General features: G+C 48.5%; 2 protein-coding genes across 2 annotated transcripts in view; both read left to right on the top strand.

Moving 5' to 3' along the window:
* The first annotated feature begins 1,949 nt into the window (after nt 1–1,949).
* On the top strand, nt 1,950–10,622 carry ARHGDIB (Rho GDP dissociation inhibitor beta). Its single transcript, XM_080393178.1, has 6 exons — nt 1,950–2,108; nt 5,616–5,804; nt 6,324–6,407; nt 7,276–7,352; nt 8,842–8,905; nt 9,822–10,622. The coding sequence occupies exons 2-6, from the start codon at nt 5,627–5,629 to the stop codon at nt 10,019–10,021; spliced, it is 603 nt and encodes a 200-aa protein (XP_080249304.1). The 5' UTR covers nt 1,950–2,108; nt 5,616–5,626; the 3' UTR covers nt 10,022–10,622.
* Nucleotides 10,623–10,723: 101 nt separating this feature from the next.
* The window catches only part of ERP27 (endoplasmic reticulum protein 27), a 34,213-nt gene continuing 17,048 nt past the window's right edge, over nt 10,724–27,888 (top strand). Inside the window, exons 1-6 of the mRNA XM_080393232.1 lie at nt 10,724–11,477; nt 11,688–11,788; nt 14,601–14,738; nt 18,308–18,421; nt 21,409–21,534; nt 27,194–27,391. Coding sequence (XP_080249358.1) covers nt 11,357–11,477; nt 11,688–11,788; nt 14,601–14,738; nt 18,308–18,421; nt 21,409–21,534; nt 27,194–27,391 — 798 coding nt within the window. The 5' untranslated portion in view covers nt 10,724–11,356. The remainder of the gene's footprint in view (nt 11,478–11,687; nt 11,789–14,600; nt 14,739–18,307; nt 18,422–21,408; nt 21,535–27,193; nt 27,392–27,888) is intronic.

Genomic DNA, 27,888 nt, shown 5'->3' with positions numbered 1-27,888 from the left:
TGTTTCTCCTGTGTGCTAGGCAGAAGTGCCAATATAGGATGAGTGTACATACCTATGGTGGCACACAGCTATACATCTCTATACCTTTATGCATATTTGTGGATATACTGGTCTTGATGTATGCTCACACTTGTTTAGAAATAGTGTGCAAACAGCTACGCAAAGGCACAGGCAGCCTGGTATTTGTCTCCAACTAAAAACCAAATGAGACAAAACTAAACCCAACCACACCCCAGCAAAAAGTATCGTAATAACGCTAGAGTTATGATTGCACTGGTCTCTGTACACAGCCACTAAACCCTAGGAAATTTCACGCCAAGCCATGAGTGAAAGGTAACCTCAACCCACAGACCATTGCAGCTAAAAGGTGTACTGGTCTCCCAGTACAAATTGGGAAGTCTATTGAAATCAGAGAGTTAGTCCAGACAGGACAGGAACCAAGACAAGAAATTGATGTACAAGACGCAGGGGCTGCTCAACAAGACCATTTCCACAAAGCTCCCCATAGTTAATACATCCAGATCTTCATGCCTTTCCCAGGCCAGGGCTGTTCACATGAACAATTTGAGCCACCATAACATGGCACTGTCATTGAAAGAATTTGTTCTGTCATTTTCCCATCCGTATCACACACAGCCCCTTCCTTTGTGCTGGCATAAGGGTTTAGCCGCATTTGGCCATTGTGAGCAAGGACTGGGAAACCTATCTAGGTTTAAAACTCACTGGTATATATTTATGCATTTGCTTACATATTTTTACTAGGTACATTTTAAACTCGGCTCAGTGCTGTCTTCAGCTCAGTTCTCTTGTGCTGGCCCATGGGGAGGGTTAACGTAGGAGTGAAAAAGAGCAGCAGAGAATTAAATGATTTCTCTTAGCGGTGAAGCTACTTCATGGAAGCTTAAAATGCTTCTGAGGCTACTGCCCCTGCTAAGTGGAAACTCGTTTGCCAGACAGACCTATGCCCTGTTTGTCCCTTGAAATGCATGAGATCAGAATCAAAGTGCCACCATCAGCCTAAATGAAAACAATGGTAGGCTGGGAAAATCAGTCCCCCTTTTCTGAGATGTGTCCATCCCTGAAGGAGAGCCCTCTTACTCAGTTGTTTGCAACCTTTAAAAATTTGTGTATGATAAACATTTTCTAATGGACATGTGGATCTGGGGCAGTGAATTTAAGCCCATTGACAGTAGGTTTTCTTTGTTTATTTTGCTTCTGCAAATGCATTAAGAGCAGTCTATCAGTCATTGCAGATCCAGATTTGTCGGCTGCAGATCAATGATTCAATTTGTTGTGCAGTGAGGATTGTTACTAAAGAACTAAGTGGGCACTCCATGAGTGGAAAAGAAAATCTGCTGATATTTCAGAAAGGAAGAGGTGTAAAATCTTTCTGATCATTTAAGCATCCCTGGGAAATGAGAGCTTGTTCTTCTTGAGGTAGCTGGTCTTTGAAACCGCTTGTGTGAAAATGGCTGGGAGTTGGGAACAATTAGCTGATTAAGTGCAGCAGCAGGTAGCGTGCATTAACCAGGAAAAATGAGGTTCATCAGTAATGACCCCCATTTGCACACCCCCATATCCCCCCCCCCCTCCCCCCCCCCCGTATGTAGGTACTCAGCCTGATCCTCCACTTATTTTGATCGGTGTAAATCAGAGCCAGCTTTTGAAATCGACCTTAATTACACCAGGAAAATAAACAGAATAAAAGCCGGACCTGAAAAACAAGGTCCCCCAGCTCCCAGGCACAGCACCGCGCACCGAGAGCCCGGAGCCGTGCGCGGGTAGCACTCCCGCGTCCCCAGCCGCGCTCGGCTCCGCAGACAAAGCTCTGCGCACCTCTGCGCAAAAAGAGCGCAGCGCCGGGCGGGCGGGCGCGCAGACAAAGCGGGGCACGCAGCCGGCGAGCGCTGCAGCATGCGGAGCCGCGCAGGGCTTCCTCTGCGTGGGGGGGTGGGGGGGTGGCGGCGGCTGATTTTTTTTTTTTTTTTTGTGCAAGTGTTATTTTTTTTTTCCTCTCTTCACCAACTTCCTTCCTGCTCCAACTGCCAAAGCTCAGAGCTGAGCGCTGAGAGCGGAGGAGGACCCCGGCCGCAGGCGCCGCGCAGCCGGTGAGTACGAGCCCGGGCGGCGGAGCCGGGCAGGGGGCGAGGCGCGGGCGCACCCCCGGCTCGCGCTCTCCTGGCGCCGCGCAACTTTGCGCCTTTGTGCCCGGCGGCGGGCTGCGCTGCCCAGCCTTCCCCGGAGAGACGGCAGGGCCCAGTCTGCGTCCCGTGGGGAAGTCGGGCTTCGCGCTGGGATGGGGTGGAGGGGCAGGAGAAGGGGAGGCAGCCCCCTGGGTGGCGGGAGGGCCCCCGGGGGGTCGCGGCGGGTGTATCCCTGCGGAGTGGTACCCGGCGATCCCCGGGGATGGCTGGGCAGGGGTTCATTTTCTGCCCTCGCACCCCCGGGGGGTGGGATGGGGAAGCCGGGGCCGGGGGCGCTGGTGGGGCTGGTGTGCTGCTCCCCCATTGTAGAAAATCACTTCCTCCCTGCCAACCCCGCTTCCTGGAGATAAGCCCTCGATCACAAAGTGAGAGCAGATACAATGCTGGCCCTGTGACACCCCTCTTTGTGCCCCACGGTGGCGTGGGGAGGGTCCGAGACGGGGCTCACGCCGCCCCCTCCTGCTGCAGGTGCGAGGGCAGCCACCCACCCCCGGCAGCAGAACCCGGTTAGGGAGATGCTCGCACCCCTCAGCAGGGCACGATTCCTCTTTCTCCTCCTGCAGCCATCTCTCTCTCTGGCAGGGATCCCTAACCCACTGCTTTGTGGGTGCTGCCAGGCCTCAGAGGTGCAGGCGGTGCATGACTGCAGGTTGGGGCTGCAGGAACGGGAAAAATATGGTGGGTCAGGGCACAAATCATGCAGATTTCTCCTTGCATAGACCATTTATAGAGTTAATGTTCTCATTTTTAATGAGGCGCGTGGTCTGAAGGGGGGGTCTCAGCCCAGCCCTTGGCATGAGCAGTGGCACAGGAACTCAGGGACCCTGACAGCTGGGCACTGACCTGCTAGCTCTGGGGAAGCGCGTTGCCTGAGCCCAGTAGCATGTCTCAGCTTGCAGAAGGGACCAGTCCCAGAGCTGGAGTGAGTAGAGGCAAGGGCAGCTAAGATGTGAGCTTTCCTCTTGGTTACCTGCCTGGAAATTTGGTAGGAAGGCAGGGTCAGGCCCACAGCCTGGGGAGAAGTGCCAGAGTAGGGTCTGATTGGTGCCATCCTGAGAGACGTGAGCCAGGGGTCGTTCAGCCCAGACAGCCTGGCTAGCCCTGTTCCCTGCTGGCTCTTGCTGTTGGCACAGCAGGTTGTCTGCCCACCTTTCTGGGAGATTTTCAAAGCCTGAAAGCATCCCCCCTCAAGTGAGCCACCCCCACAGGCTGGTAGGGAAAGACTCTGTGGCATGTGTGATGCAAAAGGAAGGTCTGAGGGATGGGGAGCAACAAGCTGGTCCAACCCTGTCTGCCTTTTCTCTGCGTGTGGCCAGAGATCTCTCTCTCCATTGCCTGGGTCTCTCCTGTCCTGTGATAAACCACAGCCCCCCCACCCCCAGAGGATGGGGGCAGGAAGCTCTGCTTTGTGGTTGTATTGGTGGCACATGCAGCCTGGTATCATGAGAGAGCTTGGGAGAGTAAAAATTACTCAGATCTGCAGCTGGAGCCCAAGTGGAAGGCAAGACCTGGCTGTGGCTGCCGTGGCTCATCATGTCCTCTTCTTGTGCTGAGTGCGGGGTAACACTGAGGAGGATGCGAGGCTTTGTAAGGTAACTGTGTTGGGGCTGCAGAGCAGTGGGGCATGACCAATCGCTGCTTTCACGAGGGAGCTTCAGGTTTCCTTCCTTATGAAGACAAACTCAAGGGCCTTTCCCATGGTACGTCAGTCCTTCACACTCCTAGGGCTGGACATGAGCTCATCCAATGTTATTCAGATGCTGGGACACGGTTTTTTCCCTGTTCATTTGAGTTGGGATTCCCTTTTATTTCCCAGCTGCTCACTCTGCACTGGTTCCTGACTCACCACAAAATTCCAAAGTAGTTTTGCAATGGCCATTGCCCATTCTGTGCCTGACTGAGTCTTCTTATTCCTGTGCTGCTTGGTCCTTCTCTGTCCCTTTGTAACATGCCAATATACCCCTCCTTGATCCCACCCCCAAATTGGACTGAGAGGTCTGCATATTACTCATTGCTGCCTGATTCCACTTGCTGATTCACCCTGAACTGTTGCACATATATATATATAAATATATATATATATATTTATTATTATTTCCTTTCTGTTTTAATGAACGAGAAAACTATCCCACTAGCTCCCAATGTAACTTTTGGAAGCAGGGGCAGATGTTAAGGCCACAGCAGCAGAGAATGATAAAGGACTTGCTGGGGAAATTGCAAATAAGCAGGCAAAAGGGGAATTCTTAGTAGAGACAGCCTTGAAGAAGGAGTTAATGTAAGGGTGAGTGGAAGTGAACTGAATGATCTGTGTAGCTTGACAAATTCTTCTTGCTGACAAACAGCAAGGAATAGCTTGGTCATTTGCAAGAACTGCCACAGCACCAGGGCACTGCTCTGTTATTCAGTATTTCTCTGAAGAGTGGGAAGGTGGCTAGGACCATGTGTCTGGCTCCATGAGGCAGGCAGTTGACTAAGGGGGACCTGACACTGCACTACTTGCCCCTCTTGCCTGTCTCCTGTTCCCCCATCCCATTCCCTGTCTTCTCATCAATTGGTCTCTCCCTGCTCTGGCTCCCGTTTGGGATGCCATCCAAGCAGTTTCACTGCCCTCCTGCATTCAGTGGCAGGGTCCCAGCCATGGTGGCTGCAGGTCCCAGCTGTCCTCTCCTTTCTGAGAAGCCCCACTGATGCTGCACAGGTATGCATGGCTGCTCTGCAGCTGGGCTGGATGCAGTCACCACTGCTTCCTTCCTTGGGGGGAAGAAGACCTGACTGATGCCTAAAGGAAGCTGTTCCTGGGAGCAAGCACTGGGAACGCCAGCAGACAGACTATAGCGAGTGCGTTTCCTTGAGGGTTTCCACTGACTTGTTAATATAAGGGAATTGCTGTCAGGTATTCAATCTTTCTGTGAAATGTGGCTTTTAACCCGTTATGAGAGGGTGGATGAAACGTCTGGCCTTGGCTCTCTGTGACCCAGTGTGTGGCAGTGGCTCTTTCTGTGAGATAGTTGGCGAGTGCTGAAACCTTGTGCAGTGGCTTGTAATTGCAGGGTTGCTGGCCACAACCATGCTGCAGAGTGGCTGTAAATCACTCTGGTTTCAGCCTCCACTCCCACACCTCCTCCCCGGGAGGGAAGAGTGGTGTAGGTCTGCGTGTGCGCGTGGTGCCTGCAGGGAGAGGAGCGGGGGCAGAGGGGGATTGTGTTCAAGCCAGAATATCAGCACGGCAGCATCAGGATTGCAGCTGATCACTGTCGCCATTTGCCTGTAACGATCCCACCGTGTTCAGCGCCGAGCAGATGCCTGCCTGTCTGGGGGTCTGAGCCACGCTGCGCCCAGAGCGTGTGCCCCCAGGGACGCTACCCCACTCCAGAGCAATCTCATTGACTGCCCCCTCCTCTGTTACCCCAGACCAAGTGACCATGACTGAGAAGACCCAAGAACCTCATGTGGAGGAAGATGATGATGAACTGGATGGGAAGCTCAACTACAAACCTCCTCCCCAGAAAACACTGCAGGAGCTGCAAGAGTTGGACAAGGATGATGAAAGCCTTGCTAAGTACAAGAAGTCCTTGCTGGGAGATGGACCTGTGGTAGTAGGTAGGCTGGGGCATGCTGATAGGAAGGGACTGGGAAGATGCATTGCAACAGTGTGCTGTGGGGCTGGGACAAGGTGGCCTCAGAGAAGAGGGAGCTTGTTTGACCAAGCACGTATGCTCCTGCTGGAGGAATGGGGATGGGCAGGTGGAGGGATACATGTAAAGGAAGCAGGGAAGATGCTCTGAGCATTAGGTGTAAGGTTACTGGGGCATGCTGACATTGGAAAGGGACTTGTGGTGGGAGTTGTGTGGGCCTCAGAGGACTCCTGAGGGGATGAAATCTTGAGGGGAGCCTCCTGTAGTGGACAGACCTCCTCTAGGTATTGGGCTGGAGGCTGGAGGGATCCATGTTGAAGGACTGGGATGGATGTGTCCTATTGTGCTAAGAGAAGCCTAGCATTCCTGGGTGTTCAAGAAGTGCAGTTTCTTTGTGGGAAAGCAACCCTGTTTCTTCAGTGTTGTTTCCTCTGCATTTAATTTTGCAAACTGACAGCTTCCCCCTTGACTTTCCTACCTGCAGATCCAACAGCTCCCAATGTAGTCGTCACCCGACTCACCCTGGTATGTGACTCTGCTCCAGGACCGATCACTATGGACCTTACAGGTAGGCACAGACTCTGTCCTTGGGCATGAAAGGGGACAAGCAAAGGCCCTGGCACACTTCAGATTGAAAGAGAATTCGTCCTTGGGATGCTACAGTGGGTTTTAGAAAAACTCTGAGGGCATCTTAGCCTTGTTTCTTATTTTAAGGTATACATATATGAAAAAGGAGATGTAACAGAAAAAAATGTCGAGGGTCTTTTTCTTCATCTAGACTGCTCTAGGAGCTCCTGGGTTTCTCCTGCCTTCTCTTCTTGCTACCTTTCAATAAGAACTCATGAGCACAGAGATGCATGTGTTCAGGTAACAGGCTGTTTTGAAAATTAAGAATGGAGCAATGCTGCAGTTCCGGCTCCTGGGGACTGGGGAGAAAACCAGGCTTCACCTTATATGGGCTTTTCTGCAGAGAGAGGAAGCTGGGCCTGGAGGAGCAGAGAGGCTTCCTGTTCAGCTGAAACCACACAGAGCCCTGCAGGGCCCGGGCAGCCTCACAAGCCCAGCAGGAGCTGCGAAGCGTGGTGCAGTCATCCGTGCCTAGCCCTGGCTTGGGTGAAGCATGCAAACACTCCTGCAGATGCCCAACAATGAGTCTGCATAAGCAAATTTGTGTATATGTGCCCACACCTATGTTTGTTTTTGTTTAGGCATTATCTTCATAGATGTGGACACAGACATATATGTACACCCAGGTGTTTCCATGTATCTGCTTGCACAGTGCAATTGCTTATGGAGACCTCCATGTACTCATTTTGCAGATGTGCCATCCTTCGAAGGGATGCTCACCTTGGATGCCAATCCCAGCCCCATGCCACCGCTCATGATCTCTTCTTGCAGTGACACCTCTAGCTAACAGCTTGATGCTCTCCTTGCAGGTGACCTTGAAGCACTCAAGAAAGAGACCTTTGTATTAAAGGAAGGAGTGGAATACAGAGTTAAGATCCACTTCAGAGTGAGTCATTTTCCTTCCTGTTGATTGTCATCAGTTGCTGAGGCCAGTCAGTGGCAGTCTCTCAGATAACTAGAGCCAGGCAGCATGCCTGCCCAAAATCTGGGCCCCTGTAAAGCTCCCCTAGCTTCAAGTGTCATTCTACCCAACAAGGGACCAGGTATTTCCAGAGAATTGCTTCTTCTTGCTCGTTCCTTGGAAGAAGTTGCTTTCTGTCCGCTTGCAATGGTGAGCCATAGGTGGTTTGGAAGCCACATGGGTAGTTTTGCCTGAGTTTGGCTTGGTGTTTTAGCCACCAGAAAATCTTTACTTCACACAAAGTGGAAATGGACAGGGATAAGAGAAGAGATAAAGACTTTCCATTTAGTACTGGTTCAGTCAGCATTGCTGGGCTTCATGTATGCTTAAAAAAGATTTAATACTTTAGCATTTGGCCGAAGATAATTGAATTATTCTGGGTCACGATATACCCAAATGGGCTCATTTATCCCCCTCTTCCATCAACCAGTGTGTCAGCCATTTCTTCTGTTTCCAGCTGAAAATGAAACTTGGCCACACTGCAGTGTGGCATCCAGTGTTGATGTGATCATCTCCACAAATGTTTTCTGTAGACAAAGCTGGGCTTGCCAGAGAAAGCAAAAAGGGAAGGATAGTTCTTCTAAAACAGATGAGGGGAAGTGTTAATGTTATGGGTTCTGTAGGAAAGATTTCCCTTCTTCTCTGAGGCTTGTTCTCTGAGGTGACTTTGTCCCCAGAGACACCTTCAGCTCTCCTTTGTGCTATGGAATACTTCCATATGTGTCTGAGTCCTGTTGACAGGAGACACGTGGAGCCAGACGAGTTATTCTAATTCCTTTCCTCAGTCCCAAGGCTGGTAAGAGCTGGCACTGTGTGAATTCTCCCCTGGGATATAAAAGGATCTGCCTGTCTTGTTTCCAGATTGAGTAGTGCTGTGGGGAGGCAGTATATGCTGGAGGGGGGACAGCAAGGGACATCCCAGCTATCCATGGGAGATTTGAGGAAAGATTATGAACAAAACTGTATCCCTCTGTCTCTTGAGGAGAAACTTTCTAGTTTGTCACAGAGCTTAGAGGGCAATTGGGAGTTCTCAGCTAATCTTGCGCACCGCTTTGTGCTGGAGGGATGATTTTAGTTTTCTATATGGAAATTTCTATATGGAAATTATTGTCTGGGAACTCCCTGCTTCACTTTTCTTTGTCTTTCTCAGCCTGTCTTGTGAAGCTGACTGATGTGCTCCAGCCAGCTTCGAAGTCAGGGAAAGGATGGGCAAGTGTAGGAGATGCACAAAGGATGCTGTAGGTTTCCAGGCGCCTATGGAGAAGTCATGTTACTCCCCACAAGGTGTCCAGTGCAGAGCCTTTGAGAGCAGTGGTGTAGGGAGCCAAGATGGGTGTCTCTAAGGAGAGAGAAAACCAGCAGACACAGAACCAAAACTCTTCCCTTGACACTTACTTCAGGTCATTTCTTGCAGGTAAACAGGGACATTGTGTCGGGACTGAAATATGTGCAGCACACCTACCGGACAGGGGTGAAAGGTGAGTAAGAGCTCTTTGTACCCTTCACACCAGTGCTCCTGCCCCTGTGTTCCCTCTGCTCAAAGAAGTGTTCCTGCAGCTCTGGGCCAGGACAGAGCCTCCTCTGGTCCCAGGGACCTCCTTGTGCCACCACACAGGAGGCAAGACTTCTCAGCCTGCACCAACTGTTTCCTGTTCCTGTGTGAACTCACTATCAGCCAGCTCTGGTATCTGTATGCTGCACCACTGTCTGTAACAGCAAAGACACCAGAGACACTGCTTACAGTGCTTGCTACAGATTTCCTCTCTGTACAGAGCTCTTTACCTCCCCTGTGCTCCTGTAGAGTGGCTCAGTCTGTGTGGAGCTCCCCACCCCCTGAAAGCTCTTCCAGATGCACTTGGTAAAATTCAGAGCTGCTCTATGAAGCCTCCCACTACGTGCAGAGCTCTGTGTTTGCCCATGGCCTCTCCTCTTGATGCAGTGCTGCCCTGCCTGGGCAAGGCAGAGGAAAGCCCCATTTTGCACACACACATCCCACTTGCATTTTTGCATGCAACCACCTCTAAGGCTCCAGCATCCAGTTCAGCACACGTAAGTTGTGTCTTCTCACCAGAAAAGACAAAAGGGGGGGATCAAGAGAGATCTCAAGCCATATGCTGGGTGTACCCACTCCCTTCCAGCAGCACATACATCTGAGAGGGTACAGACTGAATTGCCTGTCCATCTGTCCATCTATCCATTTATCCTTCCAGCCATCCTTATGCTTCACTAACCCACTTTTTCCATTGATTCTATTCCCCTTGCTGACATGGACTGTCCCTTTCTCTCTCCACTATTTCCTTTCTGTCTGTGATCTGTGGTCATGCTCGTGGCTGCTTCTTTTCTTTACCATTCGCCACCTGAAGGACTCATCCCTTGCGGTTTGTTTTCTCCTAGTGGACAAAGCTACGTTCATGGTTGGCAGCTATGGGCCACGGCCAGAGGAGTATGAGTTCCTGACTCCTATTGAGGAAGCTCCAAAGGGTATGCTGGCTCGAGGCACCTATCACAACAAGTCCTTCTTCACGGATGATGACAAGCATGACCATCTCACTTGGGAATGGAATCTGTCCATCAAGAAGGAATGGACAGAATGAGCTCACCCAGTTTGCCTTCCCCCTTCCTATCCCCTTGCCTCCTGCACCAGTCTCCAGGTGGGCCATGCCCACCACGCTGCTCCTTCCTGTCACCTGCCACCGTGGCCAGCCACAGCCCTGGCAGCCCTTCCTGTGGGCACTGGGGCTCTGTGCCAGCCTTGGTCAATGCACAGGCCTGCAAGCGGCCTTTGCTGCTTCTTCTGGTACACTGAAAATAACCAGCCTGTTCTCACCACTGCCCCAACATGACACATAGTGGGTTAAATTGGGAAGCATCTCTCTCCCTCTTTCCCAGTACTTCTTCCTGCTGCCTCTGTCTCTCCTGTACCAACTCCAGTCCCGGAAGTGCCTTTTCTAGGAAACAAGATCACCTGGCAGGGCAGACTGGTCCCTGGAAAATCCCTATCTAAGTTACATTTGCCATGTGCTCTGACTCCATTGTAAATGGTTACTTACCTCCTGTGATGGTCTCCTGGTCTGTGTCTGGTGCCCTACCCCGTTAAAAATCCATCCTTGTGCAGGCAAAACCAGTCAGGGGGAATGCAGCTAGATGCTGTAATAAGACTTCAGTGTCCCAAGAATAAAACCAGTTTCTTTCTTCTTTTCTGTATGAGTGTCACATTCTTTTTCTACAGTTTGTTTTTCAGTGAAGTGTATGGGGAGAATGCGTTACAGGAAGGCTTAAGAGCATGTTTCAACAGGGAAGTAGCCCTCCTCCTGCGAAACATCAGCCTGACTCTATAGGCAAATAATTTCAGAGCTGCTTCCTTCAGGGGTTTTGTGAATCCTTTGAAACCTAATGTCTGGCTCGTGATGGGGGTAGCCTCCAAGGGTAGACAGCCCCCACTCCTCATCCCAGGTGGCAACTGAATGAGCCTAGGGAGCTATAATGTGGCTTTGTCATGTTTAATGCTTACAACTGCAGCTGTTCCCCATAGCCAGGTAATGCAAGAGCTGCATGTCCCAGTGGCTGCCCTGCTGGCCAAGCACAAACAAACATCAGCCTCTGGGATCCAGCACTTGGGGAAGTGCAGTGGCTCCTTCTGCGTGGAGGGATGTTCTTACCCAACTGGGGTGCCTGGTCACACAGCTGTAGGGTAGCCAAGATGGCCAGTGCTGTGGGTGAGGGCACAGTGGTGGCAGTGCTGGTAAGGCTCTCCCAAGGCCGGTGCCTGCACAGCAGGGAGGGACTCTCTCCCAGCTGGGTGGTTATCTCAGGAGCTGAAGGCTTCACCCTGGCCCAGCTGCTCCCTTCCCACTGCCCCAGGAGCTGCTGTGGGCCCCTTGCAACAGCTGACGTGTCTCTTGCCTAGGAGAGGACTGGAGCGGGGTGGCATGACGAGGAGAGGGCTAGCTGGCACTATGGGCACCTCCATCTTCCCATGCCTCTTCATTATCCTGCTCACCAGGGGCTTCCCAGCAAGGTGTGCTGGAGATGGCAGCTCTGCATCACACAGTAAGTGAGCTTTCCAACTGGCTCAGGGCAAGGCTGAGCCTGCTGTGGGGAGTCCTCGTCCAGGGTGTGCTGCGCAAGCATTGTGTCGAGCTTGCAGGATCGATGTGTGGGTGAGGTTGTAAGGGGTGGGATGCTTATGTGAATGTTGGGGGGAGCCTCTGTAAGCTTCTTTTTGCGTACCCTCTGTCAAGCCCTGACTCTCCTCTCGAGGCACAGCCAGCACCGCAGAGAAACCTATCCTGTTGAACAATGTTGAGGATGCTGAAGCCTTCATCGGTGGTGCAGAGGTGGTGGTCGCTGGATTCTTCCAGGTGTGTTCACAGCACTTCCCCTCCACAGCTGTGAGCCCTATCCCACCCTGACAAGAGCGTGGGGCTGGATGTGGCGTAAACACCTTCCAAAGGCAGCTCCTGTCCTGAAAGTTGCTGGAGCTGTGAGGGACATGTGGAGGTATTAGGTGACGCCACAGAGAGATTGCAGGGAATATAGTATGTGTGTGGAAAGGGAGATGGAGCAAGGGGAGAAGGTGGAGGAGTTTGTAGGAGCCCTGGAGCAGAAGGGAAGTGCTGCAGGGGAAGCAAAACAGGAATGTAAGTGGCAGAAAAACAGTGCTGGTGAGGCATGAGTGGGAACGTCAGTGGTCTGCTTTAGTCAGTAAAGATAGAGCAAGGCACTGCCTGCATGATGGTGCTGAGGAAGCCAGGTCTCAGGGAGCAGTGCTTGTGTGGGTCCTCTGAAGTCCAAGAGGGTTTGGGCTCAGGCTGCAGCCTCCTCCCAGGACAGTGTAGGCATGGTCTCTCTGTCTCACTGCTTTGTTCCCCAGAGTTGATACCCTTGAGATCTCTGCCTCTCTGTGTCTAAATTCAATTGAATTCAAAGGTGAGTGATGGGTTTGTGCCCCTTGTCCCCAAAATGGCATGAATGTTTTCCCTTAGGAAACAAGACAAAAATAGTGAGTTAGAGCACCATAAAACAGAGGCCTCTTTGACAGGATCCTCATTAGTTTTAAGGTCCCCAAGTTGCACCTTTTCCCCCCTTTTCCTTGAGCTGTGCTCTGGGCTTCTGCTGCCCACCCACATACAGCCTCATGGCTTCTGTCAGAGAAAACTTTAGCCTTTCGAAAAAAACTCCTTCTGCAAATGCCTTCCTCCTTCTGCCCTGTGCCTGGGTCTGGAGGACAGCCTAGGGAGGGCATCATGCCCTTGGTATAGGGCAATGGGATCTTACAGCCCACCACAGAATGAGGACTGATGATGCTGCCTGTGCAGTGTCTGACTGCTGGAGGCTTATGCCCCAGGGGCCTTGCTAAGCACTGATCACAGAGCACCATCTGCCTCACCTTCGGTGCCTGCAGGCATTTGGAGCTCCTCCGGGGTTGCTTTTGCAGTGCTACAGCCCTGCAAACCAGTGAGGCAATCTGCACACGCAGAACGAAAGCGCTGAGACGCCTCCTTCCCCCAGGGCAGCTGGCTGTGCTTGTGGCAGAGCTGTACCTGGGGTGCAAAGCCTCCTGCCAAGCTACAGCAGGGACTGTGGCTTCTTGCTGGGCAAAGCAGCGTGGGGGGCATAACCACTGGTGTCTTGTGCCACTGTGGCCTCCATCCCGCTGCAGTGTTTCATTCATCAGAGTCAGACAAGAGGCTGCTGCCATGCAGCCCCAGCTGCCAGGAGCACGAGGCAGCAGCCAGGGACGCGTTGGGCATTCAGTGCCTGAAGCATGACAGAGCTGCATTTAAACAGTAGATAAAGATGTATGTGTGCCATGAGGGCTTGTCTTGGCCCTCTGCCTGAGAGTATATTCGTCCAAATAATGTCCATGCTCTGTGTTTGCCATAAATTATTTCTCTGCTGCAGCCTTTCAATTCACTGCAGTATGTGGCTCGGCAAGCTCCCTGTGTAATGAGCACGGCCTCCCTGACTGGGAACAGCATGCCATGATGGAAAAACAGCACACTGCTCCAGAAACCCCACGTGTCTGTGAGAAAGGGCCATGCTTGGCCTGATTAAACCCCAGCTTTCCCAGGAATGCTGCAAAACTCAGTTAAGGTTATTCCCACCCCAGGCTTTAGCACTCTCACCAGAGCCATGTTGACGTGCTGGCATTTCCAAAACAGGTCAGGAAAGTTGTTTTTCTTTTAAATGAAGAAAGTATTTTGTTTTCCATTCTCTCTGGGCTCACAAACAGCTGAGATGACGGTTCAAACTAAAAAGAAAACCAAAACAATTTCCAAGTGGAGACTGTGTCTTAAGAATTTAAATCCAATGAGTAGAAGTATCAAAAATCAAAAGAAAAGTTGGGAATGAAATAGCAAGGGAAACTTTAATATGGGCTAAGGCTGAAGCTAGAAAGAGAATGGACCTCAAGTTACTGAGAAATTGCATATTACTATCCTTTGACGTATCTGCATTAGCTATGTTTTAAAGGATCTAAGACACCTTTTTAAAAGGAACCAGGATACTGCTAATGCAAAGTGTTAAAAATTATGAACCTCTAACTCTAGAATCAAAGTAATCTTAAAACCTGTATTTTTATATATCTATTTTATACACACACACACACGTATGTCTGTGTATATATATGTGTATATATATTTAAGAGTGCTACATCTAGATTCTGGGTTTCTCCCCTCCCTTTTGAGCTCCAGGACTCAGCATTATCCTGGTGCCACCTGTGCGTGCCGGGGTGAGGTTTCAGAGGAACGGGGGGCGAGGTTCCCGCAGCGCCTCGGCTATGTGCCAGCTGTGGCTTTGCCACCGACAGCGCGCTTGGTGACCTCCCCGGCTTTGGGAGGAGAGGGGGCTGGCGGGGCGAGGGGGGACCTCTGCAGCATCCCGGCCAAGCAGGCAAGGTCACAGCGGGAGAGAAAGACGCGTAGCCCGGCGCCCTCTCCGGTCTCGCGGCGGCCTCCCCCGCCCTCCGGCAGCCCCCCCCTCCTGGCCTCCCTGCGCCCCCCCGGCGGGGCAGCGGGGCGGGGGGGCCGCGGGCCGGGCGGTTCTGCCGGGCGGGCGGTAGGTGTCGCCCTGGCGCCACCTCCGTGCGAGCGGCGGGCGGCGGGCGGCAGGCGGGGGGAGGCTCCGCTCCTCTCCCCACGCTTCACCCTTCCTCCTTCTCTCCCTCCGCAGGAGCCGGACAGCCCCGAAGCGTCCCCGTTTCTCCTGGCGGCCGGCCGGATCCCGGAGGTGCCCTTCGGCCTCAGCAGCAGCCCCGCGGTGCTGTCCCGCTACGGCGTGGCGGCCAACACCGTCACGCTCTTCCGCAGGGTGCGTGGGGCGGGGGTACCCACGGCGCCGCGCTGCCTGGCCGGGGGGCCCGGGAGCTACGTGGGGCGAGCCGCCGCTTGCCCCCGGTAGCTCCCTCCCGGGAAAACACGCTGCCTGGCAGAAGGTTGCATCCACAGGCTTAACTCCCTGGTGTAGAAGATCCCCTGCCCACCGGTGTTGGTCAGAGGGGCTCGGGGCAAGTGCTTAAGAACTGCCCGCGGTCACGGTGCAGCAGTGAAGTTTCCGGGTAGCAGTGATAAAGAAGATTAAAGCAGCTTATCTCTCCTCAGAGCAAGCCAAAAAAGGGCTTGTCGTTGATAGTCATTCTGCCTGCCCTCCTACAAGCACATCTGTAGAGCTTCCTGCCCCAAAGAGTTTTTTTGCTTTTTGCTTGCAGAGTGCCCTTCACTGAGACATGCAACATTTATTACACCTGATGTGATTCTTTATTTTAAGTGTTTGGCCTGTGGATCTGGTCCAGCACCCAGTGCTTTGCAAAGAACGATGTCTGTGTCTCTGAGTGACCTGCCTGGAGCTCAGTGTTCCTTGGATGGGGTTTCTGTGGTTTTGGAAAGGCTCCTGAGGCACATGAAAAACACCTAGAGGCCATCATACAATGGATCAACACAGCAGGCTTGATGTCAAATGTTGCCAAGCATCACTTCAGGCAGGCAAAGCTGTCTCCCTTGGGTGCACAACTTTTCTGTCGTCACTGAAAGTAGATCCAGACTGGGTCTTTGCAGTTACAGATGCTCTGCCACCAAAAGAAATCCCAAGCGCTTTTTTCTGTCTTCTACACTGGTTTGCAGAATCATTCCCGAAATACGCTTTGGGCATGGACCCATTAAAAATGTTACTTTGCAGTTTGTTAGGAACAGATGCTGTGGAAGAGAAAATCTTTGTTGACTCCAGCTGTAAGTGCTGGTGCCTCACTGAATCTGAAGCCATGTTTGCTGGAGTTTAAGGAGGCAATATTGGGAAGGGCCATGTACTTGCTTCAAGAGTACCAGCAAAAGCTAAGAGCAAGTATTCTGCTGGTTATATCAATTTCCTTGTGTGGTACCTTCTCACACAAGTGTGGCACTTGAAAACTGGGGAGAGAGGTGTATCTGGGGAGAAGAGGGGCCCTAGATAGTGCGAGATGTTCTAAAGGCTAATGAGGCATCATGACACCAGAGCTCTAATCACACAAGGGGTGGTAGTGGTGCGAGAATGGGATGGGAGACAAACTACATGTACCAGGGAAAGTAAATGTGGCACCTTGGCTAAGTTCTAGATAGAGGCTGTAAAAAGATTGGACAAAGCCAGTTTGTTCCTCTTACTTTCTCATCGTTTCCTGCACTGTGTTTACCACTGGAATTATCCAAATAATTCAAAGAGAATGATCTAAGAGTGAGCAATAGGTAGGCAGGTCCTTTTATTTAACCTTTTATTTGCTATGTGCAGATGTTGCAATTTGAAGCAACACCCATCTCAGTTTTGGTTCTTATTCATAGTGGTTTTCTTCCAAAAATATTGAAAAGATCCTTTGTTTTTACCCTGTGGCAGATAACGAGGATGACTGCATTGGGAGGATGTTCGATAAAATAAACTATCTGGATTGTTGGAATTTGGATTATATTGAATATTCTTTGTTTACACTGCAGTTTTTGCAGCTGAACTCTTGTTTAATAGAAAAAAACCCCACCAAAATCAGCCAAGATACTAATACATTAGTCAGGTTCAGATTTGGTTGTCTAATTGCCAGTCTTTAAGTTATTCAGACACATTATTTTTCCTTTTATTCTGTGCTAAATACTGTGTAGGAGTAAGGGGTCAGAGATAAAAAGGAAAAGAAAAAAGAACTGAGACAAGAACTTGGAATAAAATACTCATTTGAAGAATGCAAAGTTGCGTTACCAGGATAGCAGTGAATCGGAGGCATAAACGAATTTTTTCTTTCCTTTTGCAGAGTATGAAACACAGTGCTTAGAAGTTTAAACCATAATTACAGTAGTAAAAGGGGCAGCTGTCAAATAGTGAGACTTCTTTGCATATAGTGGAGAGAAATAGGTTTATTCTAGTGAGGGATCTGACCTGATAGACCTAAAAAGAGCACAATTAACACATGCTAACAAGCTATTTATATGGAGTGATACAGATATTTTGACTAGAGCTTTAACCGTTAGATGCAGGCTGTTTTCCAGCCTTATTTTCTTAAAATAATAAATGTTGAGTACAGATTTAAAATGTTGTTATTCCAAAATGAAAATCAGGTGTTTTCAGAAGCCCATGAAAGTCAAGAGAAGACTTTCTGTGGAGTCCAGGGTGCTTTAGATTGGTTCCCAAAGCCTGTCTGATCTTACCCGCCCAGATACTGCACTGGCCTGATCTTATTTACTTGAATAGAGCTTCCCTTTCATTTTACACAGGAGGAAAAGCTGTGAGAGGGATTGGGCTGCACAGTCTGAAAAGCACCAGTTTGGATTGCCAGACAGGGTGCTGTGGCCCACTACCAGATCAAAGACTTTGCCAATGACCACAGAACAGCAAAAAGGGCTTTAGATGTCTGCACACCACTGGAAAAACTAACACAAGCACTTTCAGAGGTCGTACAGATGCAGAGAATAAAATCTAGGGTGTGCATGTGGATCTTTTCTCAGCCCCAGGAACCTCGTTCAATGTGTATATCAAAGGCTTGCAAATCCCAGAATTTGATCCTATTGCATGTCAGAGCCCAGCATCCCTATGGCTCAACTCAGTCATGTCCTGTGGTGGTACTGCACAGCAGCTCTGCTCTTTCAGGTGGTTTAGCTGTCATTCAATGATTGCGTGTTTTTTTTCTGTTCACCAGGTCATGAAAACCTCAATAAAATCACGTCATTTGGGTGGGGGTGTGGAGTGTGGGGAGATAGTGTTAGGTAGTCCCGTGAGGAGCAGGGAGCTGGACTTGATGATCCTTATGGGTCCCTTCCAACTTGAGATATTCTATGATTCTGTGTATGGCAGGATGGGTTTTCCTTTAAAGCTAAAATGTGCTGGGCTTGGGGTTTTTTAAATTTTCTATTTTTTTTTCTGTACTGGAAAAAATTTCTCTTTTTATTGGAGAAATTTCCTGTTTGCACAATGTTTCCAGGAAATCCATACAGGCCCATGCCAATGTTTATTACTTGCAGAAGGAACAGAATAAGCAGATGAAGATTTAAAAAATGGATGTAAAGCCAAAATAGCTGCAAGGAGTTAGGCTGTTTAATGATGTCTCTCCACAATGCCTAGAATATGCCTAGAACTGTTTACAGTGCATCAGGAGCTGATGCTGTAGGAATATCTGGAGTCCTCGGGGATTTCTGTCATGCCATGAGTTTGTCTTGTCCTTGGGAGACTGAAGGAGGATGGAAGATCCTTATCTCAAAGTGCAGGCTGGTCTTTGTAGGCTCTGGACCTTCAGAGTAGGGTTATGTGGTGGAGGGGAGAGGGTGGAGGTGTCCCAGGGGGTGGGTGTCTCTGTGAGTGAGTGCCATCAGTGCCTCTGGAAGGGGTGCTGAGAGGAGAGGACAGCTGTGACTGGAGGTGTCTTTGCATGTCTTCAGGTAGACAATGACCGGAGGGATCTGGATATGAACAACAAAGATGTTGATGTCGAGAAGATGACTCGTTTCATTCGGATGAACGAGCTCCGCCTGGTGACAGAATACAACCCTGTGGTAATTACCAGGTCCCCTCAGTCATCACCCTGGCACCTGGCCTCCTCCTCATGGGCATCCTCTGGCCCAAGAGTTTGCATACTCACATGTGTGTGAGGACTGCAGCAACAGTGTGGATGGGGTTGGAGAAGCCATGCAGCTCTTTGCTGCTGCTCCGTACAGGGACTGGAAGCAGATGCTGTGCTGGGGTGTGCAAGTGGGGTGGGGAGAGGAAGGGAAGCATGGTGACTCCTTTAGCATTTCAGTAAATTTGGGATGTTGGTGGGCAGAAAGTTCCATTTCTTACCACTCCTGCTGGCAATGCTGCTTCCTCCCATGGGCACTTGCCATGTTCTGCCATGCCTACAGACCCTGCACAGCCACGATCCCCTCTCTTTGGCTGAGAAGCCTTGAGAAACATGGAAACTTCAGCAACCTGCTTCCAGAAGGCAGGCTTTTCTTCATCACCCAGCGCATAGGGCTTGATGTAACCCCAGCTATTTAAAGGCATATTCAAGAGCTGATTGGAAACTTCCCAAGCAAAATTTTAACTATCTCCTCCATCACTTTCCAGAATGCATCAGTTCCACAAAAAATTAAAAGAGATCAGACAGAGGATGCTTCCATGTTGGCCATCTTCATTAGCTCACGCGTTTGACTGGCAGTGGCAGGGTCTCAGTGCTCCTCCCTGCTATAGAGGGTGACCAAGGATTTAGGCTTCTCTAAAATCTCAGCAGTTTGGTGGGCTCATTGCTGTGGAGTCAATAGTCTTAGAAGCCCCAGTGGTCACAAGACCTGAGACTTTATCATTGCTGATGGGGTCTTTTGCAGACTTCTGGATAGCTACAATAGTGCTGACCAGGCTCAATTTAATCAAAGGAGAATGCCTCAACCTGTTTCAGAGCTATACTTTTGCAAGCTGACGACAAGGATCAGCTAAGAGGGCTGACACATTCCCCACTTCAGGTGCAGCCTGCCAGTAGAGAGAGCATTTTGTTTTGGAAATGCAACATTTTGCTTCTAGAATGAAATACTGCAGATATTATGTTTTTCTCTTAAAAAGAAAAAAAAAAAAAAGAAAAAAGAAAAAGTGGATTTGTTTTTTAATCTTGATAAGGGATGTGAAAAATGCATTTCAATATCACAGAACATTTCTGAGTCAGAAAGGTATATCCTGTCCCACTGTCCTTGCAGCCCTTTGAGAACACCCAAGTCATGTCAGTGGGAATGTTCTTGTTATCTTTATAATCGCCCAGGCCTTCTGAACCCTTGGAGTCTCCACTGCATCTTTTGGCAATTCATTAGATCATGGCTCTTTCTTCATGCATTTCTATTGATGCTTTGGGTTCTCACTCTGTGGCGTCCTGTTCAGCACCCAAGCTGTCTCCCTGACTAAGAAGTCCTGAGCTGTTCAGCCAGTCCTTTCCACCCTGACTAGCCATACACTTCTTGTTCAGGTTTTTTTCCAGACACTTTGGAGTACTATCAAGGTGCTGCACTTAAGAGTGCCTCCTGCAGTCTCTGCCCCAAAGCCCTCCCAGCTCTGCTAACATAGCTTGTTTTTTTTAAAATACTTATTCCCAGTGCATGTGCTGTTTGCATCTAAGAGTGCTGCCAGTCAGCAAAGGCTGGGGTCACGCAGATCACAGTGCTGCTAGGAGTTCCTCTCCCCATCCTGGCACCCTTACTGTTTCTTCCACATTCTTCAGGCATTTTTATGCAATGCTTACCCTGTGGGCTTTCCAGCAGTCAGATATGACCCGGCTGTGTTGATGAACTCTGCTGATCACTCTTGCGCAAGGTTGTATGGACAGGCAAGCCTTTGAGTGGAGTTGCGAGAGGAACTGCTGCTCCAGCTCTGCTTGCTCTCAGCCCAGCCTTGTCACGGCCCTTGGTGCTGGCCAGATTCACCCTCACCTTCAGCCCCATCCTCTCCCATGAGGTCTTCTAATGTTCTCCAGCCTTGGTTTGCATCCCCTCTACTCTCCCCTGCCCCATTCGCACACCAGAAAAATGAAGGGATACAAAATGTTCGATAAACAGTATGCTAATGGCAGAGTCCTGTCTGCCAAAAACTAGATGCTGTGCAGTGCATGGCCCTTGCTGGCGTGCGCTCCCTGACCCTTTCCTTATTACTCCTGAAGCGTGTGGAAACTTTCGTCTCCCACTGGCAGGGAGCTGCACAGTCTGTGTGTCTGTGGTTTTGGTGGCACAGGGGAGGCAGCAGGTCTGGCCTGGCTGATGTTTAATTTGAGGGAGAGGCTGCAGGGCTGCAGGAAGCGGGCAGAAGGAGAAGCAAGATGACAAGCGAGTGAGTGCCTGGAGATGATGTGGTGGCTTCTTGGGCAGTGCCAGCCCTGTCATCTCACAGAGGGCCAGTGTGTGCCCTTACTGAGGGAACAAGAGAGAGCTGGCTCCTGGTCTCCCACTGTGGGACTGCAGGGGCAATTTTAACCCTCAGCACCCTAGAATGCCCAGGCATTGGGGTTGCTGAAACTCTGGACTCATCCCCATCTTATGCACAACTGACTGCTAAATAAAGGAAATTAAGGGAGACACCAACCCTGACACCACAAATCCTTCCTGCTTTCTTGCTCCCATTTTGGCTGGGTGCTGGACCTCAGTGATTCAGAACACCCTTATTTTCAGTGTCTGCTGGCCTTCCCTCTTCACCTCCTTGCCCCTCTAGCCTTCAGCTGGCTGTATCCAGGCAGTCCTCCTGCCTAGTCACTGACTGTCCTGAGGCCAGTGATGAACCATTGTGGTCTTCAGACACTTGTCTCAGGAATAAGCAAAGCCAAGAGGTTAAGTGCTTCTAGAAAGAACACAGACTGGATCCCTCCTGCTCAAAAGAAGGCTGTTCTGCTTGTGAGGCTGATTTGCAAAGAAATCTCAGCTAAAGCATGAGGACTGATGTGCCTCTGGTACTGCATCCAATGTGGACTGAATGTTCTCAATCTCCTTGTTTGTGTGTGTTTCTCTTTCTGTGGTGGCCATGTTTTCGGCAGACAGCAATAGGTGTGATGCAGAGTTCGCTCCAGCTTCACCTCCTCCTGATCACAGACAAGATGTCCCCAAAGCACCCTGAGCGAATGCGGAGGTATCGGGCAGCAGCAGAGCTCTTCAAGGGGAAGGTAAGTCCAAACAGAAAAAGAAGGGGCATTAGGGACAAAAAAGGAGAAAAGTGATTTCTTCCATGAATGGAAAAATCTCCTCTATGCATCAGGGGAACAGAGGCCAGATGGCAGGAAAAGAGGATTAGCTGGATAATCGAGTGGATGGGTTGGATCTCTTCACCTTTTGCCAGTTTGCCTCCTTGTGGAGAAAATAACCTCTGTATCCTTCTCCTCTGCTCCCTCAGAAGGACGTTCGTTCGGTACTTCCTTGCTTCTGGTTGAGTGTTGTCCCTTTGTACTGCGAGATGACAAACAGCTGCTGCACTTCAGTCTGGTGATGATTGCATTCCACTGGTGTGATTTGGTAGATACAGCCTGCAAGATGCCAAGGACCATTATATAAATGACCAGACAGCAATTAATGTCATGGTGCTTCTTAACCCTTAGCGTTCTGGTTGGATCCTGGGCTATTTTAAAGGAATTGCAAATGGTTTTGTCAGATTTCTGATACTGAAGTGATGGGATAGATGAAGTCTTTCAGAGGAATTTTGCCTGGTCCCCACCCCTCTGTGGACAGAGCTTCTCAAGTAGTAAATCACCCTATGGCTGATTCTCTGCCAGCAGCTGGATTACAGGGGAATTTGTGTCTGGGGAACAGAGGAAGGAACTGGCAAGCAAAGGAGGATTGGGAGCAACGCGAAGGCATTTGGAGCAACAGGGAACAGCAGATGAGAGGGGGCAGAAGATCACAGCGGCAGGGAAGGCCAAGCTGAGATGCAGTTGAAGAGATCTTCCTGGGAGAAGTGTGGAGCTGGAAAGAGTTGGGGTTTGAGAACATCTGCATGCATCTGTTTGTGGTACCAAAGGGGCAGATTAAGAATTGAGTATATCCTCATCTTTAAATGGAGGGGTCACCTCAGAACCATGCACTCTCAAAAGTCTTGAAACTTGTTCATGGCAGGACTACTTTGGACCTTGCCATATGTCCCACGCATTGGCAAGAGACCAGGCAGAAATCATGCATCAAAGTCAAAAAGTCTCTTCAATAGCGTTTTGTTTTGATGAATACACACCCCCACACACCCCCACACACACCATTTATCTGAAAAATTTCAGCCATCTCATGTGAGATGTGTGTTATGGTGACACCATTATCACTGTCCTCCATGAGCAGCAGTCTGATACAGGTCTCCCTCAAGCAGCTAACTCTTCTAATACAGCACGTTACTGTTGAGCATCTCTGTCCTTTACTGATGCAGCTGCATCTAGTTTTCTCTTCATGTGTCATTCCTGGATCTGAGAAAATGTGATTTATTTTCCTAAAAATACTTCACAAAACATTGGATAAAATGTTGCACTGAAGTCCAGATGATTTATAAATTACCAGAAAGCCAAATTATCTTTTTTTAATTCATGCAGGCAAGTTTCCCACTGAATCAGTGTAGAAGTTTGCCAGAGTAAAATATAGAGATTAAAATTGTGGGGATTTGACTAATTATTTCCACTTTACTGCAGTGGTACTGCAGGACACGTAGATGAAGGAACTTAGGATCTAATAAGTCATTTTTTCCCAGAGAAGTGGCACTCTGAGGAGTAAATTGTGATTTGGGCTGTTCTCTTACAAAGCAGTAACAAAAGCTAGGACCCCTCTGTTTGGTTCTTAGATCTGGATAGCAAGGAGTAAGCAGAGCGGTATGCCCATTTAGGTTTGTCTCCATTGCTCTGTCATGTAGAAAGACATGAAATAGTTTGGGTATTCAGAAGCAGCCACTGCACAATACCATGGAAATCTCACTGGCTCATTTTCCTCAGTGGAGTTATCTGTTGTCAAGACTACCAAGTTAACTCAGGTTTACTTGAAAACAAGTAAAATATTGGGTAGAATTTGTCTTTTTGCAGCTCACAGGTTGTCTGTGAATAAATGCAAGATTCTTGACTTGAATTTTATTCAGGTTTACTAATGAATAATTCACAACCTGTAGGCTGGTGGTGAAAGGCTTGTTTGTGCTGCAGGGTTAGCTGTCAGTTGTTTTAGCAAGGAATCATTGCTGTGCAGTGGAGAGGTGTTCAGGCTCCCTGTGAGCATGTACAACTGCATCCACAAGCACTTCACAGCAATTGCAGAGTACCAGAGCAGCGTGGGGAGATTTGATGTGTGCTGCCATTTCTCCACAAGCCAGTGAAGAACACAAATAGAGCCTTGAGGGGCTTCCCAAGCAGGAGAAGGGATACAAATCCTTTCAAACGTTTCTGCTGCACTCTGAGGGAAGAGGAGTCCTTGTCATTGTCATCACCAGGAGGGAGAAACTTGTTCCTTGGATTGATGGAGAGAGAATCATAGATTTGTTTAGGTTGGAAGAGACCCTTAAGATCATGGAGTCCAACCGTTAATGGATCATGAGGAAGTGATTCACCTGCTAGTTCCTGGATTATGGTCCCTTAATCTCTAGTTTATGATCTTTTCATTTTTGCCTGAGAGGAAGCTGAGATTTTCAGCTGGAGGTTCTATGAAGCTGTATGATGGGAGTGTTATTTGAAAACAGCCTGAACTGTGCCTGAGCAGCATCGAGTGTCTGAAGGCAGACTAGATTCCTCTAGATGTTATTGTGGAATCTGAGGGCTATAAAATCCTGGAGAGGAAAGTGCAAATGTTAGATGATGCGAAGCCAGCAAGAGCTGACAAGAATAAGAAGAAATATGGTACTTTTCTAGCAGAGTTTGAGAAACAGTTGTGGGTGGATAACAGTGAACAGGCAGAGCTGACAGTGCTGCAGCTGCAGGAGTGAATCCACAAGCCTTCTTGGAAGGATCCCACTGCAATCAAATATGTGCTTATTCAAGAAAGTACTGCCAAGAGCCCAGGCTTTCTACTGGAAAGGAAGTATCAGGATTTGCATTGCTGAGCCAAACTAGCATAAGTATCTTCAGTTTTCTTTCCACAGTACCAGAGTATAACATGAGAATTACAGCTGGTGTACCTTATGGATGTTTGCGGAAGTTTCAATAAGGTGATGTTGAGAATAATAAAAACAGCTTTTGCTGCAACTGATACAACTGGTTTACAATGTCAAAATGATTTAGGTAGAGGTGTTTGCAAAGTCCCTTTTAATTTATATGTAGGCCCATTTAGAAATGGGTTCTGAGAAACTCGTGAGACTCCTTTAGTTCATCTTCAACGGAAATGAAAGAACAGCGTTCCTTCTTTTGTAGACAGTCATCCATACACCTTTTATTTTTCTTGTCAGACATTGATGGCTCCAGAACTGAGAAAGATAATATTTAGAGATGCTGTCTTTGGTGTTTATCTTTGTTAGAGGAAAAACTAAGTGACATCGAATTGATGTCTACCATTGCAGTACTACTTTCAATTAACTTTAATTTCTTGGGCAATAACATCATTCCATATCTTAGTATTTACCAGGAGCTTGATGTTCTATAAGCACCGGGCTAGGAATCAAGTTGTCAAGACACCAAGACAACACCAGTGCACAGAATTTTCTGAAAGAGAGCTTATTGCAGGTGACAGTGCACAGATAATATGCTTGGTTTCCATCTGCTGAGGAGACCAAGCTTCCAGTGCTTGTGGCCTCAGTACCAACACACATTACAGACTGCCTCATGGGTGTGACTTTGAGGCTGCACAGGCCCTGGCAGGACCCCAGGGGTACATCCAGCATAGGATACACGGCTTGTCCTTTTGCTGAAGGAGGATTCATCCTATGTCACAGCACTTACCAGGAATGTGTCATTCTAAAACGCACGTGATAGGTGTTACTGTTTCTTCTTTCGAGCGACAGTGGACAAATGAAATTGCCATCTCTCTTGTATGTTTGGAAAAGAAGAGGGGAAGAAAACTTTTGCTGTACTTTGGCACCCTGTAACTCTGAGCCAAATGTGAGTCACTAGAGAGATCCAAGCCAGGAACTGCAAATGATGGTATCTCAGGCTTTCTAGCTGAGGGGCCAGTTGTTTGTGTGTCTTTGTTTTCTTGCTGCTCCGGCTGAAAACCTCTTAGATCAGGTTCTTAGACCTGTGACCCTTAGATTTCTGACCCTTCTCTAGCTTGGTGTTTTATCCTTCAAAAAGATAAAACTCGAGGAGAAGTTCCCCACAACCTGGCTGCTCACTAGCTTGTTGCCCTTGGGGCACAGCTGGCTTATGATAGAGAAATGGCAAGTGGTAAATGTCACATATCCCGTGGAAATGTTGTTCCTGTTTCTGTATCACAGTGATTAACTGCAGTTAAACTTTACACCAGCCTAACTGTCCCTCCTTCCCATAGGCTGTTGCCTAGGAAAGTTTCCAGATATATTTGGGTTTTTATGTAACATGAATTTAGTAAAATAAAGAATTTGAGATTTATCCAGTTTATTTTTAGAGAAGAAAAAAGTTTTGAACTAATGTGAGTGTTCCTGATTGAAAAGAAAGAAAAACGAGACACAGCCTGGGAACTGGGCACATCATCTTCACATTGCACTACTTTTCTTTTTTTAAACTTTTCGTTCTTCTTCTGGAAGTTAAGTCATATCCATGCCTATAGGTACATTGACTATGCTAGGCTCAGTAGACTGCACAGGATAAAGAGAAGATGAAATGATACATATTAGCTGGATGTTTGTTTCATTGACTTGGATATCACCTGCCAAGGGATTCTATTTCATCAGGTCACTGCTTAAATTGTTCCACTGCTGTATTTATTTTCTTTTGTGAAATTCATACGTAATGTTTGTATTTAGTATTAACAGATAATTTAACAAAGATTTTGGAAATACCTGTACATTTTATTGGTAAGGTTTCACATTCCAAAATGTTCAATTTGTACCAATTCCTACAGCATCTATAAGATCTCAGTTGAAACTTACTCCTAAAATTAAATCATAGAATTGATCCCCAATTCTGATAGATCCGTACTATTGAACTTCCCGGAAGAATCCTAATCCTTGGCTTGATTTTGCTCTCCAAGACTACTTGGGAGCCCAGAAAACTGTAGCTCATTCTTATATTGACTTATTCATTGTTGGGTTTCTCTCCCCAGGTCTGACCAACTCTCCACTGAGTTGGGCTGTATGGACATTGGTGTCTTGCCAACAACTCCTGTTTGTGAAATGATTACATCTTCATTTCTATTCATTGCAGCTCACTTAAATATATCCTCTGTAGTTGCTGCTCGCACATTCTTATCCTTGCAGGCTCCTGCTGCCATATACTTCACTCCCACATTCTTGAAATTGAGTTTGATTCTCCACACACCAAAACACCTTTTTACTCTGCCACTCTGGGTCTTGCATGAGTGTGAGTATCTTATCCAAATAACATGTAAGTAGAGGAGTCGGCTTCTTCCACATGTGCCACTAAGGTAAAAGACATCTTGTCTCCTTATCTCTTAAAAGAATGGAAGTGGAGACTGCCTTCCTGCCATACTCTAGATATATTCTTAAAGAAAGTGAAAGCAGATGTTTTGTTTGGTAGTGTTAAGTCTGGACTTGATAAAATACAGAAAAATGAACTGCAGGGAGCAGTGAGGTAGTGGCAGAGGGAAAAGTTGTCCTAACAGACTATGATCCATTTTCTCTAACTCTTTATAAAGTTAACACTGTGAATCTTCATATGATCACTGTTTGGGGATCTGTTCTCAGTTTCTCTTTTGCTCATGTTTCCTTTTCTATTTCCATCACAGATTCTCTTTATCCTGGTAGACAGCAACTTGAAGAGCAATGAACGAGTAGTGTCATTTTTCAAACTGAAGAAGTCCCAGCTGCCAGCTCTGGCTATATTCCACACACCAGATGAGGAGCAGAATGTGTTGACTGTGGATGAAGTCTCTGTCAAAGGTGTACAGGACTTCTGTAATAATTTCTTACAAAGAATGCAAAAGGTAAAGGGGGCTCCTGTGGGATCTTGTAGGACAGTGCTTTTGCTCACAAGGGTCTTAAAGATGACTTCAGTTCCCTGAACTCCTTCCCACCCCTGTCACCTCCTCTTCCATTTTCATTTGCACCTGAATATCAGAAAAGCATTAGATCTAGAGCAGAGATGGATGTCTTTGCAGAGCCTCTTCTTCATTGACTTCTGTCTTCTAGTCTACAGCAAGAAGACTTTGCTGACCTCTGCAACTGTACGAAAGTCTCAGTGAAGCATCTATTTTCTGGGAACAGCAGCTGGGGAGGCAGTGAAGGGTGCTTTTGAACACTGAGAATGGGGGTGGTGGATGGCAGCACCTGAGAGAGGATCAGAGAGACAGTGGCATGTATAGTAAGGAAATCTATCAAGAAGACCACAGAACAGAGTACCCGGACAAGGGCTCAGTACTTTACCAAGGTCTCTGCTAGGAGAAAGACAATTTAATCTCCATGTTCATTCAGCGTTAAGAAT

The sequence above is a fragment of the Falco punctatus genome (genome assembly GCF_963210335.1).
Source record: "Falco punctatus genome assembly, chromosome: 6".
NCBI lineage: Eukaryota > Metazoa > Chordata > Aves > Falconiformes > Falconidae > Falco > Falco punctatus.
This window is presented reverse-complemented; position numbering and strand designations above follow the sequence as displayed.